At 64.4% G+C, this 17,291-nt stretch overlaps 1 protein-coding gene and 1 pseudogene across 1 annotated transcript; both read left to right on the forward strand.

The window, feature by feature from the left end:
* The first annotated feature begins 1,126 nt into the window (after positions 1-1,126).
* TNFRSF14 (TNF receptor superfamily member 14) lies at positions 1,127-14,823 on the forward strand. The gene is made up of 9 exons (XM_012460983.2): positions 1,127-1,152; positions 4,013-4,144; positions 5,083-5,191; positions 5,713-5,838; positions 7,189-7,344; positions 9,575-9,665; positions 12,831-12,979; positions 13,991-14,019; positions 14,213-14,823. Exons 1-9 carry the CDS (start codon positions 1,141-1,143, stop codon positions 14,282-14,284), a joined length of 876 nt encoding a protein of 291 aa, XP_012316406.2. The 5' UTR covers positions 1,127-1,140; the 3' UTR covers positions 14,285-14,823.
* LOC105723091 (uncharacterized) lies at positions 14,509-17,044 on the forward strand (annotated as a pseudogene).
* Positions 17,045-17,291: the final 247 nt, after the last annotated feature.

Raw genomic sequence — 17,291 nt, forward strand, 5'->3', positions numbered from 1 at the left:
GAGTTTTTCCGCAAGGACGGTGAGGTGGGGAACAGAGCTGGGGCCCAGGGTCCTGATTTGGGGTGAGGAGAGATGCTGTCCCTGGGGCAGGAAGATGGCCAGGGGAGATGCGGGGGAAGCGGAAGGTGGAGGAGGGGAGCCCAGGGCCAGGAGGATTGGGGGTGGGCACTCCAGCCAGAGGCACCGTGAGGTTTCCCAGCAGGCAGCTGATGCCGTGACCTGCAGCCTGGAGGAACCGGGGCTGGGCTGGGGGCCTGGGTTTGTCTGGGGCTGCCTGGATTCCCAGCAGACACCTCATCCTGTGGGAAGCCCCGGCTGCCCCACCTCCCTCCCACCTGCTCTGACCGCCCCCAGCCCCCAAGTTCTTTCTCTTCCGTGTGCAGGCCTGAGGCCTTGGAGCCACCCCACCCTGGGCCACGATAGCTGGACACAGAGTCCTCCAGGTCCCACGGGCCTCCTGGACCGCCGCCTGCCCCGCCCTCCTGCCATCCCCAGCAGCCTCACCTGTGAGGGCTGCCCACCTGGGTGACCCCAGAGCCTCCTCCTCACGCTTTCATCTGCTCTGCATGCCCGCCAACCAGCCTGACAGCTGCCCAAAGCCTCCGGGGCACAGAATGCGCCTGGCGTCTTTCTCTCTCTCTCTCTCTCTCTCAGGCTGGGCCATGGCTGGCCCTGTGTCTCTCAGAGAAGGCTCTTCCCACCTTGCCCCCGCAGGCTCCTCTTCATCCCTTAGAGCCCCATGTGGCCCGGGAGGCCCCATGAGTGTCCATGCCACACGACTCTAGACAGTTGGCTTCTAGACTGGAATCCGTCACCAGACCATGACCAGGAGGGCAATGACCAGGCCTCGGCCTCAGCCTCAGCCCCCTACCTGGCCTGCACTGGCACGGAGCAGGGGAGGCGCAGGCCGGCCTTGAAGGCCAAGGAGTGGAGGGGGAGCCCTTAGCTGGGCCCCAGACCCTGCCCTCCATCCCCCAAGGTGGGGCTCCAGCCCTCGGGTGCCCACAGCCCCTCTCCCACCCTCCGTGCCCAGCTGCTCCCATCAAGAGAAAGGGGAAGTGTCTTTGGGGATTTTCGGACAGTCCCCTGGAGGCGGTCCTGCCGGGAGGTTGGGGTGTGGGGCTGACCCTGTGGAGATCCATGGAGACCCAGGTCAGGCTGGGTGGAGGGCCTCACAGAGGGCAGTGGGGTGATGGGGTGCTGGACTGGGGGGCCTGGGGCTCGTGTGCTGTTGCAGAGTGGTGGGGGTAGGCCCAGCCGGGGGGTGAGGGTCTGTGTTTTGTGTCTGTGACACTGATCCATCTCAGCCTCAGTTTCCCCATCTGCCCTGGGGGCTGGTGTACACAGAATGCCCTCTAAATCCCCTGCCTGACCCCTGGCCTTGAGTGCATGCAGAGGAGGCTCTCAGTGGGATCCCTGGGTCTCTGGGCTCAGGCCCTGGCTGTGACAGGTGTCCCGTGTTCCTGGTGTAGGGAGGAGAGGCCTGGGCCACCAGAGAGTGTTGGGTCTGGGGAGTCCCAGAGACAGCAGGCATGGGGCTGAGGGCTTGCCTGCCTCCCTCTCCCTGCTGGTTCTGGGGGGCCTGGGAGGTGTGATACCCTGCGGGCAACCTTGGCGGTAGGAACAGCTGGGGGCTGGGGAGGGCCCCGTCTCTGGCCTCCCTGGGCTCCCTCATTTCCTCCCTGATGACCCTGGTGCCCTGGACGGGGCCTGGGCGGTGCTGGTGCCGGGAGAGCCCGTGCTGAATGAATGAAGGAGTGAGTGCTGTACTTAGTGGGGGTGCTGAGTGTTGGGTTGGGAGCCCAGGACCTTTCCTCTGCTGCCTGGGAGGCAACAGCCTGGACCCCTGGAGTCTGCCTTCCAGGGAAGGGGTGCAGACCACAGAGAAGTGAGAACACAGGCACCTGGGACCCTGTGCCAGGCTCGGGGCCTTGGAGTTCAGTCTCAGGGAGGCTGAAGTCAGGGTAGGAGGGGCACCGAGGAAGAGGCAGGAGGGGCTGAGTCTCACTAATGCCTGTGTCAGTCTTGTCTCTCACCATGCCTCAGTTTCCCTCTTTCCCAGGACGGGACAGATGAGGTGTCTCTTCAGGCTGAGTCTGAGGGGGTGGGTTGGAAGCCTGTGCCAGCAGGTGTGGGCGCTGTGTCTGTCCGGGACTCCTGCTTTCCCGCCCTCAGGCGTGCCCTTGAGTACTGGGTGTTTGTGGGGAGTTGAGGGGGTGCGTGCCGTCCCTGCATCTGGGAGCCCCCATGCACTCCAAGGCCCCCAGGAGCTGCTGGGGTATCCGCAGTAGTACTAGGGCGCCCGGGGGTGGAGAGTACAAGGGGACCCCTTCTTCTTCCTTGGAGCCCTGTGTGGCTCTGTGGGCTGGGGGGGGCTCTGCATGTGGGGGGCATCTGGCAGGGGCACTGAGGGCCAGGGGTGTGAGTGCACCCTGGAAGCAGCAGACAGGGTCTCCTCTCCCAGGCTCCAGCCGTGGAGTGGCGTCCGTGCTCCTGAGCGCCTCTCGGGGCTTCTCCTCTACAGGGCACAGCCTGGTCTGCCACCCTGCCTCCGAGCACTGGGGTCGGGGCTGGGTTCGTCCACCCAGGATGGCACAGCAGTGCACCTGCCTCTGGCGCTCGGACGCTTGGCCCCGCAGGATGATGCCACCCACCCCAGCCTGCCTAACGACACCCTGCCTGGTCCCTCTGCAGTGCCCAGGCCTTCCCCCAGGGCACCAGGGAGTGCAATTAGGCTGTGACGGGGCCCTCCCCTTGCTGGCCGTGGCCAGTGCCACCCAATCAGGCAGCCTGGGACAAGCCCCTAGCGCCCCAGCCTTCGGGCCACGCACTTTCTAGTCGGGGGGGCGGATCCCCCGGCTCCCGCCACAGCTTCCTGTGACCGGCTACCCTGCCAGCTCTCCTGTAGGTGAGGGTGGGCGCCATCCCCAAGCTCCTTTCCACCAGACGTCACTGAGTCCCCTGGAGCTGGGGCTGGACCCTGGAAGGGGGTCCCTGGGCCAAAGTCAGGACCAGGAGGGGCCCAGGGCAGTCCTGGGCCAGGCGTCTGGCAGATGGGCTTGCTGGAGGTGGTGGCTCCTGGTGTGGAGCAGGCACTGACGGGGCAAATGGGACCTACTCCGGGCAAGCGTGGGTGGCGCGTGACGGACTGGGCTTCCACTGGCTGCACCACGCCCAGCAGCAGAAAGGGGCCACAGGGGCCCTGGTGCCGTCACGTGGGTCACAGGGCTCCATGTGATGCGGGGAGCAGGCAGTCACGAGGGACTCACTGGTACCTGCCTTGAGGCCTGGGGCTGTGGTCGCCTCTGTGCAGGGGTCTCCCCAGCACCAGGCTCTGCGGGGCAGGGAAGCCCAGCGGGACCTCGGCCACCAGGAGGCTGGGACCTGGTCAGGGCAGGGTCCACAGGGAGACCGGGCGAGGCTGGCAGCCTTTGCAGTCCACGCAGTGTCTCTGCAGGGGGGGCAAGAGCCTGTGAGGGGGCTGGTAGGGGCTCTGGGCCTTTCCCACCCTCCTCCCGTCATGTCACGGGACTCAGGGCTGATGGGCATGTGACTGAAATTGGCCAGACGGCACTGTGGTGGTTTTTATTCGGAAGGGAAGTTTAGGCTCTTGGGCAGAGCTGTGATGGGAACAGGAAACTCACAGGGCCCCTTTATTCGGCAAAAACGTTAGCACCTTGGGGTCCCTGCGTGTATGAGTGAGGTGGGGAAGGCACTTTTCGGGGCTCCCCCTCTATAGGAAACCCAGAGGGGACTGAACCGGTGCAGGGGGGCACTCGCCGCTCCCATGGGCGCCTCCTCCACACCTGCCCTTCCCTACGGCTCTGCCTGGACAGCTCCTGCCCCCCGCAGGCCCACCTGTGCCCCAGCGCTGCCTCACCCAGCAGGCCTGAGCCTCTCTCTCCTCCCAGACGCCCCTGCCGCAAGCTCTCCCGCCACTCGGATTCTCGGATTCTGAGGCACAGCCTGTCACACAGGCGGTTTCTCTTTCTCTTTCTCTTTGAGCTGATAGGCGCAGCAATGGCACCGAGTTCCTCCGCTGGAGGTCGTCCCACTGGCCGGGTTCCTGGACTGCTGGCCTGAGCCGAGGCACATGGCGCCTCCTCCCTGGAGACCGGCCCCCAAAGCCCACCTCCTGAGGCTGGTGAGCCCCCAAGCCTCCTCCCCGTCTGTTCCCAGATACTGGCTCTGACCCCAGGGCCTCTCAGAGAACTCCTTTCCCCGCCCCCACCACCCCTGTCCTGACTGTGGCTGGGCCTCTCGTTCAGCCCGTCCCCTGCTGCCCGGGCGTCTCCGGCTGACCCAGACCCCCCGCACTGGCTCAGCCAGGGGGAGAGAAGCAGAGCCACAGCCCCCCTACAGGCCCCCTCCTGCGTGCCCCCCACTCACCGCTCCATCCATGGGCAGCTGGGGAGCCTGTTTGGCAGGATGTGGGCACTTCCGGGGGCTGGGTGTCTCTGGGCGAGCCTGGAGCAGATGACCCAACTCCCCAGCAACCCTGACCGTGGTGACAGGTGACAAGATCAGTGTTTGTGCAGCAGGGGGCTGGGCCCGGGTGGGGACACCCTCCGTGCCTGTGTGGCGCTCCTGCCTGTCCAACTGCTTCCCCCATCAGGGGCCCTGACTACCCATCAGCCAGCCCAGCAATGAGGCCACGGCAGAGCTGCCTCCCAGTGTGGCCCTGGCCAGCCTGTCACCCACTGTCTGGCTTGTGACCCCGGGGGCCGTCCCTGGCTGTCCTGCTGGCTCGACAGGGGTCAGCAGGTCCAGCCTAGACCAGCACAGGGGCTGACAGGTGGTCTGCCAGAGGGCTCAAGGCTCCCAGGTGTGGGGTTGGGGTCCCTGGAGAGGGCCAAGTGTCAGTTCCCAGGGAGCCATGCTGCCAGGCAGGGACATCAAGGCTGGAGGAGGGGCGGTCCCCACCGGACCCCAGGCTGCAGGGGTGGGCACGGTTGTTCCCTGAGCCTGGCCTGGGGCCCGCTGCTGTCCCCTCTACCAGACACTGCCACCCTCCCCATTGCACAGGAGGAGGCTCAGGCTGTGGGGCCAAGCATCTCCCAGCGCCTGTCCTGTCGCCCTCAGGTGCTGTATCTCACCTTCCTGGGAGCCCCCTGCTGCGCCCCGGCTCTGCCCTCCTGCAAAGAGGACGAGTACCCAGTGGGCACCGAGTGCTGCCCCAAGTGCAGCCCGGGTAAGTGCAGCCCCCCGTGGGCCGGTTCCATGGGCCGAGGGCGGATGCTTGTGCCCCTCCTTGCCCTGGACACCCTGTGTCCTCTGCTCACACAGCCGTGGTGCCGTGAAACCCCGGCCCCAGCTGCACACACAGGGAGGGCGGGAGCCCCAGGGCAGCAGCTTGGGCGCCTCACCCTGGGAGACTCGCACAGCCACACTGCACAAGGGTGGGTCCAAAGGACGTGTCCGGCCCATCTTGACCAGAGACATGGGCTCTGGGGTGGGGGGGACATACCAGAGCTGGGCCAGGTGTCCCAGGAGGCCCCACGTGCTTCCAGAACTTTCTGATTCTCCCCAGAGCAGCTCTGCTCATGGAAGACAGCTGGGACTGCTGTGTCCCTCAGGGAACAGCTCATGGGCCATTTGAGTCCCCTTAGCTGGTGTCTTCCTGCTCAGCCTCCGGGCACAGGCATGAATGATGGGTGGGCTCCCGCAGGGGTCTCCCACAGCCCCTCTAAGTTCCCACCCTCTGGGCGGCAGGTTACCGCGTGAAGCAGGCCTGCGGGGAGCTGACGGGCACAGTGTGTGAACCCTGCCCTCCAGGGACCTACATTGCCCACCTCAATGGCCTGAGCAAGTGTCTGAAGTGCCAAATGTGTGACCCAGGTAAGAAAGAGGTGACCCAGGTAAGAGGTGACCCAGGTAAGAGGCCGACACAGCCGGCCCAGCCTCTGCTCCAGCAGCCTGGATGACCTGCACCCTCTCGCCGTGACCGCAGTCTCCCTGGAGGCCCCGGCTGCCCCAGGCCAGGTCCTGCCCCCATCTCCATGGGTGCTCCCTGCAGGGGACGCCTTCAGGCCAGCACTGGCCTCCTCCCACCTCTGCCTCTCCCCAAGGGGGCCGTGCCCCCACCTCTCACTTTGTCAGGTGGGCCGTCCTGAGCTCAGCGCCTGACCGTGGCCCTCATCCTTGGCTCCTTCGGTACTCTGGGTGGGTGTCCAGACCTCTCCTGTGCCCGTGTCCCTAGCTGGAAAGTGGACTGGGCCAGTGCTGGGGCTCTCTGGAGGGCAGTGGGAACTGCTGCTTCCCCACAGGGCTCCTTGTCTTTCTCCTCCAGAAATTGGGTTCCCACATGACCCCAGGGGAAGGGGCCACCTGGAGGCTGGTGCCCACCTGGGTCGAGGCAGACAGGGGAACCAGACCCAGAGGCATGCCTTTGAGTTGGAGCGCAGAGCCCGGCCATGCAGCCAGTGGCTCTGTCCCGTCAGAGCCTCGAGCCAGGCCAGGCAGGACTGCAGCTGGGGCAGGACCTGGGCCTGCAGGGAGGCACCGGCAGGTGGGCTAGCTATGAACACAACAGAAGCTGGAGTGCTTTGGGGGTTTATGCATGGGATTTGGGGTTCACACCTCAACCTGCATGCCCAGTCCAGTGCCCTCCCCTCTTGTGAAAGTACCTGTGTGATTGGGCTGAGAATCTGGGGTTACAGCCTGCAGGTGACACTGCCCTCAGGAGGGCCCACTGCTGGGGCTCAGACCCAGCTGGTACCCCACCTCCAGAAGCACCTGGAGAAGGGGGCTCTCACCCTACCTGCCTGGTTTGCACAGCTGGGAAGCCTGTCTGAGGGCTGAGTGTCCAGGGTGGGCACATAGGGCGAAGACCTGCCCGAGGGACCCTGCCCCAGGACTGGCAGTGGAAGCTCCGTGTCCTGCCTATCTGGACAGAAGCCTGGTTTCTCCACAAGGCCTGGCTCCCGTCAGTGAGACCCTCACAGGACCCTCCCGCAGGCCTTCATCTCACACACAGCTCAGCTGTCCCTCGGTGCCCCTCCAGGCCTCAGGTCCCCCATGCCAGGCACCTCGTTTGGTTGAGCCAGGGGTGCAGCCCGGCAGGGGACCTGGGCAGCAGGCCCTGGCCTGTGGATGCTGTCCCGGCCCCTGCGCACCACGTCCAGGACGGGGCATCAGCACAGCCTCCCAGCCCGGCGGCTGCTCTCAGCTCCTCCTCTTGGACCCCAGCCATGGGCCTGCTCGCCACCCGGAACTGCTCCAGGACAGAGAACACCCTGTGCAGCTGCAGCCCAGGCCACTTCTGCGTCCTCCAGGACGGGGACCACTGCACCGCATGCCAGGCCCACGCCACCTCCAGCCCGCGCCCGAGGGTGCAGAAGGAAGGTGAGTGGTGGGTGGCGCCCCCGGTCTCCTCGACATCACGGCCTGCCCAGGGGCCCTGGTTGTAAGGTTTGTTCTTGGGTTCTTGCTGAGTTTAAAAGGAAGAAACTGAGGCCAACACAAGAAGATCCAATATGAAGGAATTTATTCAGGCTCCCGGGCGAGGTTCTGTGGTCCGACAGGAGGAGCCGGAGAAGTTGCACGGACTCCTCTCAGACGTGGGGTTTTATAGGGAGTGAAGGAGCTCGATTGGTTGTGGGAGAGCAGGACTGCTATTGGGTAAGGTTACAAGCCTTTGTTTGCATACAGGACTTGGCTGCTATTGGTTAGAATTACTTGGCTGCTATTGGCTAGAAAGACTTGGCTGCTATTGGCTAGAAAGACTTGGCTGCAATTGGCTAGAATCACAAGACCCCACTTGCATGCTGGGTTCTTTAAGGGAAGGCCAGGCTGTGCCAGAAGGAAACATGTCCGAGCATGTCTGAGCTTTCGGGAAAAAAGGGGCGTGGGGGGGTGGTGGTGTGCGTCTGAGCTCCCGGCGAGGCAACCGGCCTTACACTGGTGAGGCAGAACCTTGGCCAGCTCCAGGCCACACACCCCAGTCTTGCCCGGCAGGAAACAGGCGATGGAGGTGGGGGAGGGGGCACGGAAAGGCCACCCAGGTGCATCCCCCTCAGGGTTCTGGGACTCCCCAGTCCCCAGGCCTCACTCTTGGGCCCCAGGCATGGAGCCTGGGTTTATAGGAGTGGCCATGGTCACTGCCACTGTTCATGCTCAGTCTGGGAGGAGTGAGTGCCCAGCCTGGCCTGGCACCTGACAGGCAACCCCCATGGCATTGTGGGATGTGGACACAGAGGGACCCCCAGACTCATGAAATCCCAGCTTCTCAAGGTCTGGGACAGCCAGAGCCACCACCCCAGGCCTCACCTGTGGGACTCCCAACAGGGAGCCTGCCCCTCCCCCAGGCCCTCACACCACCAGCAGAGCACCCTGGTCTAGAAGGGCACAGACAAGCAGCCCCCAGCACCTCCCAGCCTGGTGCCCGCAGCCCCCTCCCAGCCTGGTGCCCGCAGCCCCCTCCCAGCCTGGTGCCCGCAGCCCCCTCCCAGCCTGGTGCCCGCAGCCCCCTCCCAGCCTGGTGCCCGCAGCCCCCTCCCAGCCTGGTGCCCCCAGCCCCTCCCAGCCTGGTGCCCCCAGCCCCCTCCCAGCCTGGTGCCCCCAGCCCCTCCCAGCCTGGTGCCCCCAGTCCCCTCACAGCCTGGTGCCCCCAGCCCTTCCCAGCCTGGTGCCCTCAGCCCCCTCCCAGCCTGGTGCCCCCAGCCCTTCCCAGCCTGGTGCCCTCAGCCCCCTCCCAGCCTGGTGCCCTCAGCCCCCTCCCAGCCTGGTGCCCTCAACCCCTCCCAGCCTGGTGCCCCCAGCCCCCTCCCAGCCTGGTGCCCCCAGTCCCCTCCCAGCCTGGTGCCCCCAGTCCCCTCCCAGCCTGGTGCCCCCAGCCCCTCCCAGCCTGGTGCCCTCAGCCCCCTCCCAGCCTGGTGCCCTCAGCCCCCTCCCAGCCTGGTGCCCTCAGCCCCCTCCCAGCCTGGTGCCCCCAGCCCCTCCCAGCCTGGTGCCCTCAGCCCCCTCCCAGCCTGGTGCCCTCAACCCCTCCCAGCCTGGTGCCCCCAGCCCTTCCCAGCCTGGTGCCCTCAGCCCCTCCCAGCCTGGTGCCCCCAGCCCCTCCCAGCCTGGTGCCCTCAGCCCCCTCCCAGCCTGGTGCCCCCAGCCCCTCCCAGCCTGGTGCCCTCAGCCCCCTCCCAGCCTGGTGCCCTCAACCCCTCCCAGCCTGGTGCCCCCAGCCCTTCCCAGCCTGGTGCCCTCAGCCCCCTCCCAGCCTGGTGCCCCCAGCCCCTCCCAGCCTGGTGCCCCCAGCCCCCTCCCAGCCTGGTGCCCTCAACCCCTCCCAGCCTGGTGCCCCCAGCCCCCTCCCAGCCTGGTGCCCTCAGCCCCCTCCCAGCCTGGTGCCCCCAGCCCCTCCCAGCCTGGTGCCCCCAGCCCCCTCCCAGCCTGGTGCCCTCAACCCCTCCCAGCCTGGTGCCCCCAGCCCCCTCCCAGCCTGGTGCCCCAGCCCCCTCCCAGCCTGGTGCCCCCAGCCCACTCCCAGCCTGGTGCCCCCAGCCCCTCCCAGCCTGGTGCCTTCAGCCCCCTCCCAGCCTGGTGCCTTCAGCCCCCTCTGCCCATCCCTTTCTTTTCTCAGGCACTGAGGGTCAGGACACCCTGTGTCAGAACTGCCCCTCAGGGACCTTCTCTCCCAATGGGACCCTGGAGGGATGTCAGCACCGGACCAAGTAAGTGACCTCAGGGTAAACCCAGTGCTGTGCCCTGGTTGGGGGCTCCACGTTGCTTCCCTGGGAGATGACCGTCTCCTCCAGCAGAAAGGTCTGAAGGTCCCGCCCTGGGCGGCACCTGGTCACAGGCCCGCATCCAGGAGAGCCGCAGTGCTGAAGCCTGTGTGTCCCAGACAAAGCCTCATCAGATCCGAGCTTCCTGGAGACTCAGGATGGGCCTTCCCAGAAGCGGGCCAGAGGGAGGCTGCCTCCAGAGACCCTGTCCCCTGGGGTGGTGGGCATCCCTGCATGTCAGGGCCATGGAGGGCTCCCTGGGTTTCAGGGGGCTGGAGAGGCTGTGAGTTCTCAAAGTGAGCTCTCCGCTCTTTGTCTGCCTGTGGGGGGACACCTCAAATGCTGACCCTGGGCCCAGCTGACCTGAGACTTCAGAGCTTCTTGAGAAGAGCTAGGGTCCCCCAGTGGAGCTTGGGATGGGGCAGGGGTGGCTGCCCCAGGGAGTGGGGCGGAGGGGCCTTCCACCCTGCTCTGCCCTCCTCGTCCTCTGGCCCCAGCTCAGTCCTGTCTGTCTCTGGCTCTGACTGTAAGTTTCCATCCCGACACTGGCTCTCCCTCCACCCTCTGTCCTTCTCCGCCTTTGCCGCCCCTGCTCTGTGGTCCCTGCACGCTGGCTGCCTCCTGCCTGTCCCTCTGCCGCCCTGTCCCTCTGTCGTCCTGTCCCTCTGTCTACCCTGTCCCTCTGCCATCCTGTCCCTCTGCCGTCCTGTCCCTCTGCAGTCCTGTCCCTCTGTCTCCCCGTCCCTCTGCCGTCCTGTCCCTCTGTCACCCTGTCCCTCTGCCGCCCTGTCCCTCTGCCATCCTGTTCCTCTGCCATCCTGTCCTTCTGCAGTCCTGTCCCTCTGTCTCCCCTGTCCCTCTGCCGTCCTGTCCCTCTGCCGTCCTATCCCTCTGCCGTCCTGTCCTTCTGCCCTCCTGTCCCTCTGCCGTCCTGTCCCTCTGTCTCCCCTGTCCCTCTGCTGTCCTGTCCCTCTGTCTCCCCTGTCCTTCTGCAGTCCTGTCCCTCTGTCTCCCCTGTCCCTCTGCCGTCCTGTCCCTCTGCCTTCCTGTCCCTCTGCCTTCCTGTCCCTCTGTCTCCCCTGTCCCTCTGCCTTCCTGTCCCTCTGTCTCCCCTGTCCCTCTGCCGTCCTGTCCCTCTGTCTCCCCTGTCCCTCTGTCTCCCCTGTCTCTCTGCCGTCCTGTCCCTCTGTCTCCCCTGTCCCTCTGTCGCCCTGTCCCTCTGTCTCCCCTGTCCCTCTGCCATCCTGTCCCTCTGTCTCCCCTGTCCCTCTGCCGTCCTGTCCCTCTGTCTCCCCTGTCCCTCTGCCGTCCTGTCCCTCTGCCGTCCTGTCCCTCTGTCTCCCCTGTCCCTCTGTCGCCCTGTCCCTCTGCCACCCTGTCCCTCTGTTTACCCTGTCCCTCTGCCGCCCTGTCCCTCTGTCTCCCCTGTCCCTCTGCCGTCCTGTCCCTCTGTCTCCCCTGTCCCTCTGCCGTCCTGTCCCTCTGTCTCCCCTGTCCCTCTGCCGTCCTGTCCCTCTGTCTCCCCGTCCCTCTGCCGTCCTGTCCCTCTGTCTCCCCTGTCCCTCTGCCTTCCTGTCCCTCTGTCTCCCCTGTCCCTCTGCCGTCCTGTCCCTCTGTCTCCCCTGTCCCTCTGCCGTCCTGTCCCTCTGTCTCCCCTGTCCCTCTGCCGTCCTGTCCCTCTGCCATCCTGTCCCTCTGCCTTCCTGTCCCTCTGTCTCCCCTGGCCCTCTGCCGTCCTGTCCCTCTGTCTCCCCTGTCCCTCTGTTGCCCTGTCCCTCTGCCATCCTGTCCCTCTGTCTCCCCTGTCCCTCTGCCGTCCTGTCCCTCTGTCTCCCCTGTCCCTCTGCCGTCCTGTCCCTCTGCCGTCCTGTCCCTCTCTTTCCCCTGTCCCTCTGCCATCCTGTCCCTCTCCCGCCCTGTCCCTCTGCTGTCCTGTCCCTCTGTCTCCCCTGTCCATCTCCCGCCCTGTCCCTCTGCCGCCCTGTCCCTCTGCCGTCCTGTCCCTCAGTCTCCTCTGTCCCTCTGCCGTCCTGTGCCTCTGCCGTCCTGTCCCTCTGCCGTCCTGTCCCTCTGTCTCCCCTGTCCCTCTGCCGTCCTGTTCCTCTGCCGTCCTGTCCCTCTGCCATCCTGTCCCTCTGCCATCCTGTCCCTCTGTCTCCCCTGTCCCTCTGCCGTCCTGTCCCTCTGCCACCCTGTCCCTCTGCCGTCGTGTCTCTGTGTCTCCCCTGTCCCTCTGCTGTCCTGTCCCTCTGCCGTCCTGTCCCTCTGTCTCCCCTGTCCCTCTGCCGCCCTATCCATCTGCCGTCCTGTCCCTCTGTCTCCCCTGTCCCTCTGCCACCCTGTCCCTCTGCCGTCCTGTCCCTGTGTCTCCCCATCCCTCTGCCGTCCTGTCCCTCTGCCGTCCTGTCCCTCTGCCGTCCTGTCCCTCTGCCGTCCTGTCCCTCTGTCTCCCCATCCCTCTGCCATCCTGTCCCTCTGCCGTCCTGTCTGCCGTTCTGTCCCTCTCTCCCCGTCCCTCTGCCGTCCTGTCCCTCTGCCGTCCTGTCTCTCTGCCGTCCTGTCCCTCTGTCTCCTCTGTCCCTCTGCTGCCCTGTCCCTCTGCCGCCCTGTCCCTCTGCCGTCCTGTCCCTCTGCCGTCCTGTCCCTCTGTCTCCCCTGTCCCTCTGCCATCCTGTGCCTCTGCCGTCCTGTCCCTCTGCCTCCCCTGTCCCTCTGCCGCCCTGTCCCTTTGCCGTCCTGTCCCTCTGCTGTTCTGTCCCTCTGTCTCCCCTGTCCCTCTGCCGTCCTGTCCCTCTGCCATCCTGTCCCTCTGCCGTCCTGTCCTTCTGTCTCCCCTGTCCCTCTGCCATCCTGTCCTTCTGTCTCCCCTGTCCCTCTGCCGTCCTGTCCCTTCCTTGTTTCTTCCCTTTTCCTTTCTTTCTCCACCTCCCCATAGCCGGGCTTGGAAAAGTAAGACAGACCTCTGAGGTCTCATCCCAGAGCTGCCTCCAGCCCAGCCTCCCTTGGACCTGCCTTCACCTCCGGGAGCCCTGGGAGCCGGGACCTCCCCGGGGCTGAGTGAGCTTGGGCGCTGCACCTGCCGTTCCCACGTCCTCGGCCCCACTCCCACAGGTGCAGCAGTGGGCTGGAGACCGAGGCGGGACCTGGGACCAGCAGCTCCCCCGGGGTGTGGCTTCTCGTCATCGTCATCGTCATTATCATCATCATCATCCCCACACTTGGCCTAATCATATGGAGGAAAAGAAGAAGGAAGCGAAGGGGTGAGCACACGGTGACCACATCAGGGCTCGTGGCCCCAGCCGTCCCCTCTTGGAGCTCTGTCCCCCAAACCTGGGAGGTGGCCCCAGAGCTTTTCCAGGATCTAAGGCTCTTCCCAGAGCTGCTGCTTCAGGCCGGGGCAGGCGGGCTTCCTGCTGTGCCCGGAGCCCAGGTGTCAGGTGGCCACCCCAGGGGAAGGGGAGGCTGCCCCTGACCAGAGAGCCCACTGCCACCCCTGTCCACACACTCCAGGGCTCTGTGCCCCCGCCTGCTCCCAGGGGCTGCGGGGAGAAGGGCAGGATGAGCTTGGCTGGGACAGGCTCTGGACTGAGGGTCAACAGACAAGGCCGTGTCCTCATTTGAGGAGAGTAAGGCCATTCGTTCATTCATTCATTCCTCCACTTATCCACGGTGCTGTGGGCACCTGTGCTGTGCCTGGCCTCCTGGGAACCGACCCAGCTGTATGGACCCCGCTGTGGCCCTGGGAGCGCTGTGCACAGCCGCCAGGGACACAGCTTCTAACACTGAGGTCCAAAGGGGAGGCCAGCCCCATCCTCCAGCCAACGGCAGCAGGGCTACCTGATCCTCCCCCGTGGCCCCCGATGCAGGGAGGTCTCGGGGTCTCAGGCTCTGGGGCAGGCTGGGCACCTGCTGGGATGGGGGGCAGGGCCTCTCCGCTGTCAAGTGTTGTCCCGCTCCCGTAGACGATGCTTGAATCAGGGTTAGTTACGCACTTGGGGCGGCAGCCAGGGAGGTGGGCCGGGCGCCCCCAGTCCTCTCGCCATGCTGGGCCTCTTGGACAGGCTGGGCTGGCAGTCCAAACACAGCTGGTCTCTGCTCCCAGTTAGGGCCAGTCCCTTAGGGAAGGTCTCCCAGGGAGAGGCAGGAGTTGGTGCTCCCGCCACTGCCGAGAGCCTGTGTCCCCTCCATTGCCACGAGACCCCCATTGCCTAGAGCCTGTGTCCCCTGATCAGACGCTGCCCCTACCTGACCTGTGTGTCTGCTCATTGCAGGCAACTTCCAGCTGAATGCCTCCCTCAAGGTACTGATTCTCCTCTGCCCTCCCCTTCCCCGCTCCCCGCTGGGCTGGTGTTTTTGGTGTGCAGGGTGGGGGGTTCCAGTTCTCTGAGGCTCCTGAGTCCCTCAATTATAGCCACGCTAGCTCAGGAGGGAACCCACCTCCTCAAACTGAAAGCAGTAAGATGAGCCCGAGGACCTGTCGTGTCCCCGGACAGGAAGCAGGTGAGGAACAGTCAGTCACCGAGGCCCTGCAGACTCCTCCACATGTCACCACGGTGGCCGAGTAGGACACAACACCCACATCCATGGGGGAGAGCCCAAACCACTGACCAAAAGACTGCCCACCTGATGCCAGAGGAACCTGGAGCGGCAGCTGCTGAGGGGCTGTGCCCGGCGGGACTCCAGGCGCCAGACGAGCTTGGGACTCTGCCTGGCTGATTCCCGTCTCCTCCAGCGGAGGGAGAGGTGGGCCCCTGCTGGGGTGGGGCTGGGGATGCCACGTGCCCTCCCCATGGCCCAGTGAGCACCTGGACCCTCCGTTCTGCTGCTGCCTGAGCTCCCCGGAGCCCTGAGGAGCAGCCCTTGCTCTCGGCCCTCCAGACCCCAGCTGTCCGCGGTCTGAATCCTCAGCAGGACAGGTCCGGACACTGCCTCACAACCAAGGCTGGACTGGTTGGCCACGTGCGTGGCATTAAATGGGTATCACGGTTGAAGCGATTTTCTAAGGTTGAGCTCAGCTCCTGTTGTCTGTTTGTGGTGAAACCGTATTTGGGGAGGTCCTGTGCATGTGGGAGGATGAAATATCCCGTTTCTCCTCAAACTCTCACCTGCTGGTATTTCTTGCTGAATGAGGAGTTCCCGGACGGCTGCTGGGCATGCAGCCACCCTGCCCTCCCCCGCCATGCTTGGGCATTCCCTCCACCCTCGGTCCACCCAGGGAGGAGCCCCGCCCGCCCCTTCGCACCCAGCAGCCCAGCGCTCAGCGGGCCCTCCTGACCTCTGTGGCTCCGTCTGAGGCTGCTGCTGTGGATCTTCATGCTCAAGTGGTCTCAGATTTGCCAAAAAAACGCAGATCTGCATCTGACCTACACTTCCCGACTGCGTCCACTGAGATATCCCAGCATCGGCGACACCCGCTGTGCCCAGCCTACCCCCCCGCCTTCACCGGCCACCCGACAGGCCCAGGCCCCGATGGTAGGGGTGTGCCCGGGCCTCTGAGCCGCACATTCATTTCGTGCCTGGGACGAGGCCCTTTTCCCCACATCCGGAGGCAGAAGCTGTGAGGGGAACGACCTGACTGCCATGCCATGAGGATGGAGGAGCCCCGCGGCGTGCCCTCTCCACCCGCCCTTCCCCTGTAGGGAGGAGACCCCTAAGCGCCGAGGCAGGAGCCAAAGGCCTCCGTCTATTTCCACACAAATAAAGAAGAAGAAAGTAACTAGAAATATACCCGTAGTAGTTATTAGTTATTCACAGGTGATCTTATTCACAGGTGATCTTAATTCTTTTGTTTTTCCAGTTGCTATGTTCCTTAAGCCTCTTTTAATGTAAAAGATATATATATATATATAAAATTGCATATATATATATTATTGCCTGTATATATTCTGGGGTACATATACAGATCATGCAGGATTGTTGCATAGGGACATACATGGCAATGTGGTTTCCTGCCTTCACCTCCCCCCGTCACCTATATCTGGCATTTCTCCCCATGTTATCCCTCCCCAACCTCCCTACTCCCCACTGTCCCTCCCCTATTCCCCACCAACAGACCCAGATCTTAATTCTTTTACTAATGTCTCTCGGGTTGGAAGTGTGCACCTGGGGTGACACTGTGAAATGAATGACCCTAAGGCAAGATGCTCTAAGCCCTCTGTCACGCCCCTGTAAGGGCTGCTGGAGGGCGCCTCGGCTGTGCGGCAACGCCAGCGCTGGGAAAGCCCCGCTGTTTAGCCTCCTAGGGCAGGAGACGTCCAAGATGGCGAGACGTCTCCTTCCTGGGGAAGTCTGGAGAAAACTCCGCTTCTCCGAGCTCTTGCTGTAGGCCTGGCTGTCAGGTCGGCCCGCAGACATCGGGGGTTTAAATGTCTCTGTGTGATGCTGCGCTTCAGCGGTGACGTTTCATGTCAATCTCATGATCCGCTTCTGCACCTGGTTCCTTTTTTCTTGTAAGAATTAATCGGTAAAAGTGACATCAATCTTATGTCTTTGTGACAAGTACGGAGAAGTGCTGATGCCTTCTGCCCCTTAGCTAATCTCAGCTGTGGACAGTTCCTGCCCCCACCTGTTTGACGGGTGATTCAGCCGTGGACAGTTCCTGCCCCCACCTGTTTGACGGGTGATTCAGCCGTGGACAGTTCCTGCCTCCACCTGTTTGACGGGTGATTCAGCCGTGGACAGTTCCTGCCTCCACCTGTTTGACGGGTGATTCAGCTGTGGACAGTTCCTGCCCCCACCTGTTTGACGGGTGATTCAGCTGTGGACAGTTCCTGCCCCCACCTGTTTAATGGGTGATGTGCTTTCCCCTGCCCCCAGCTTTGTACTCAGTAAAAGTCAGAGTGTGCGGACACTCGGGGCCCCTGCAGGCCTCCGGGCTTTGGTTGGCAGTGGACCCCCGGGCCCAAACTTTCTTTTCTCTATCTCTGTGTCTTGTATCTTTTATTTCTACAGTTTCTCCAGCAGGAAGGGGCTCACAGAACCCTGTAGGGCTGGACCCGACATCCCCCCTCTCCTGCTCACCTCCTGCCTCCAGCAGAGACTCCCATCTGAGCCGCCCACCCCGACTCCTCCCCTGTCACCCTTTGTCCTGGCCCCTATTTCCGGGGGAAGCCCTGGCCCAGCATCCTGGGCTGTGGAGAGACCCACCCTGGCCAGCTGGAGCCCTGGGCCCCTAGAGAGTGGCTCTTCCAGCTGCCCTGCCCCACACTGCCCTCTCCCTGACCTGAGGAGTGCTCTCCAGGGACCCCGGGCCTTCCTGTGCACGGACCGGGTCCCTGACCACCGTCCAGATTTTCAGGCAGCTCTTCAGAGACTGACCTCATGGACCCGACTGCCCCCCAGTGCTGGATGGGAGGCCAGGCCCCAACCCAGCTGAGCCTGCCCTTCACCCCACAGCCCCTGGGGACAGGCGGTGGGCAGGGGTGGCAGAGGGCTCCCTGGTCAGGGGCCCCATCTTCCCTTCCCACAGAGTGGTCACCTGACATCTGGGCTCCAGGCACAGCAGGAAGCCTCCCTGCCCCAGCCTGCAGTGGCCACTCTGGGAGGAGCCTCGGATCCTGGAAAAGCTCTGGA

The sequence above is a fragment of the Aotus nancymaae genome, unplaced genomic scaffold (assembly GCF_030222135.1).
Source record: "Aotus nancymaae isolate 86718 unplaced genomic scaffold, 86718_ANA_hifiasm-v0.15.2.pri h1tg000250l, whole genome shotgun sequence".
Lineage (NCBI taxonomy): Eukaryota > Metazoa > Chordata > Mammalia > Primates > Aotidae > Aotus > Aotus nancymaae.

Bases quoted from the DNA above. Each gene is read 5' to 3' on its own strand.
- TNFRSF14 (XM_012460983.2), top strand. The intron at 4,145-5,082 runs GTGAGCCCCCAA...TGTCGCCCTCAG, and splicing joins AAGCCCACCTCCTGAGGCTG to GTGCTGTATCTCACCTTCCT. The intron at 12,980-13,990 runs GTGAGCACACGG...TGCTCATTGCAG, and splicing joins AAGAAGAAGGAAGCGAAGGG to GCAACTTCCAGCTGAATGCC.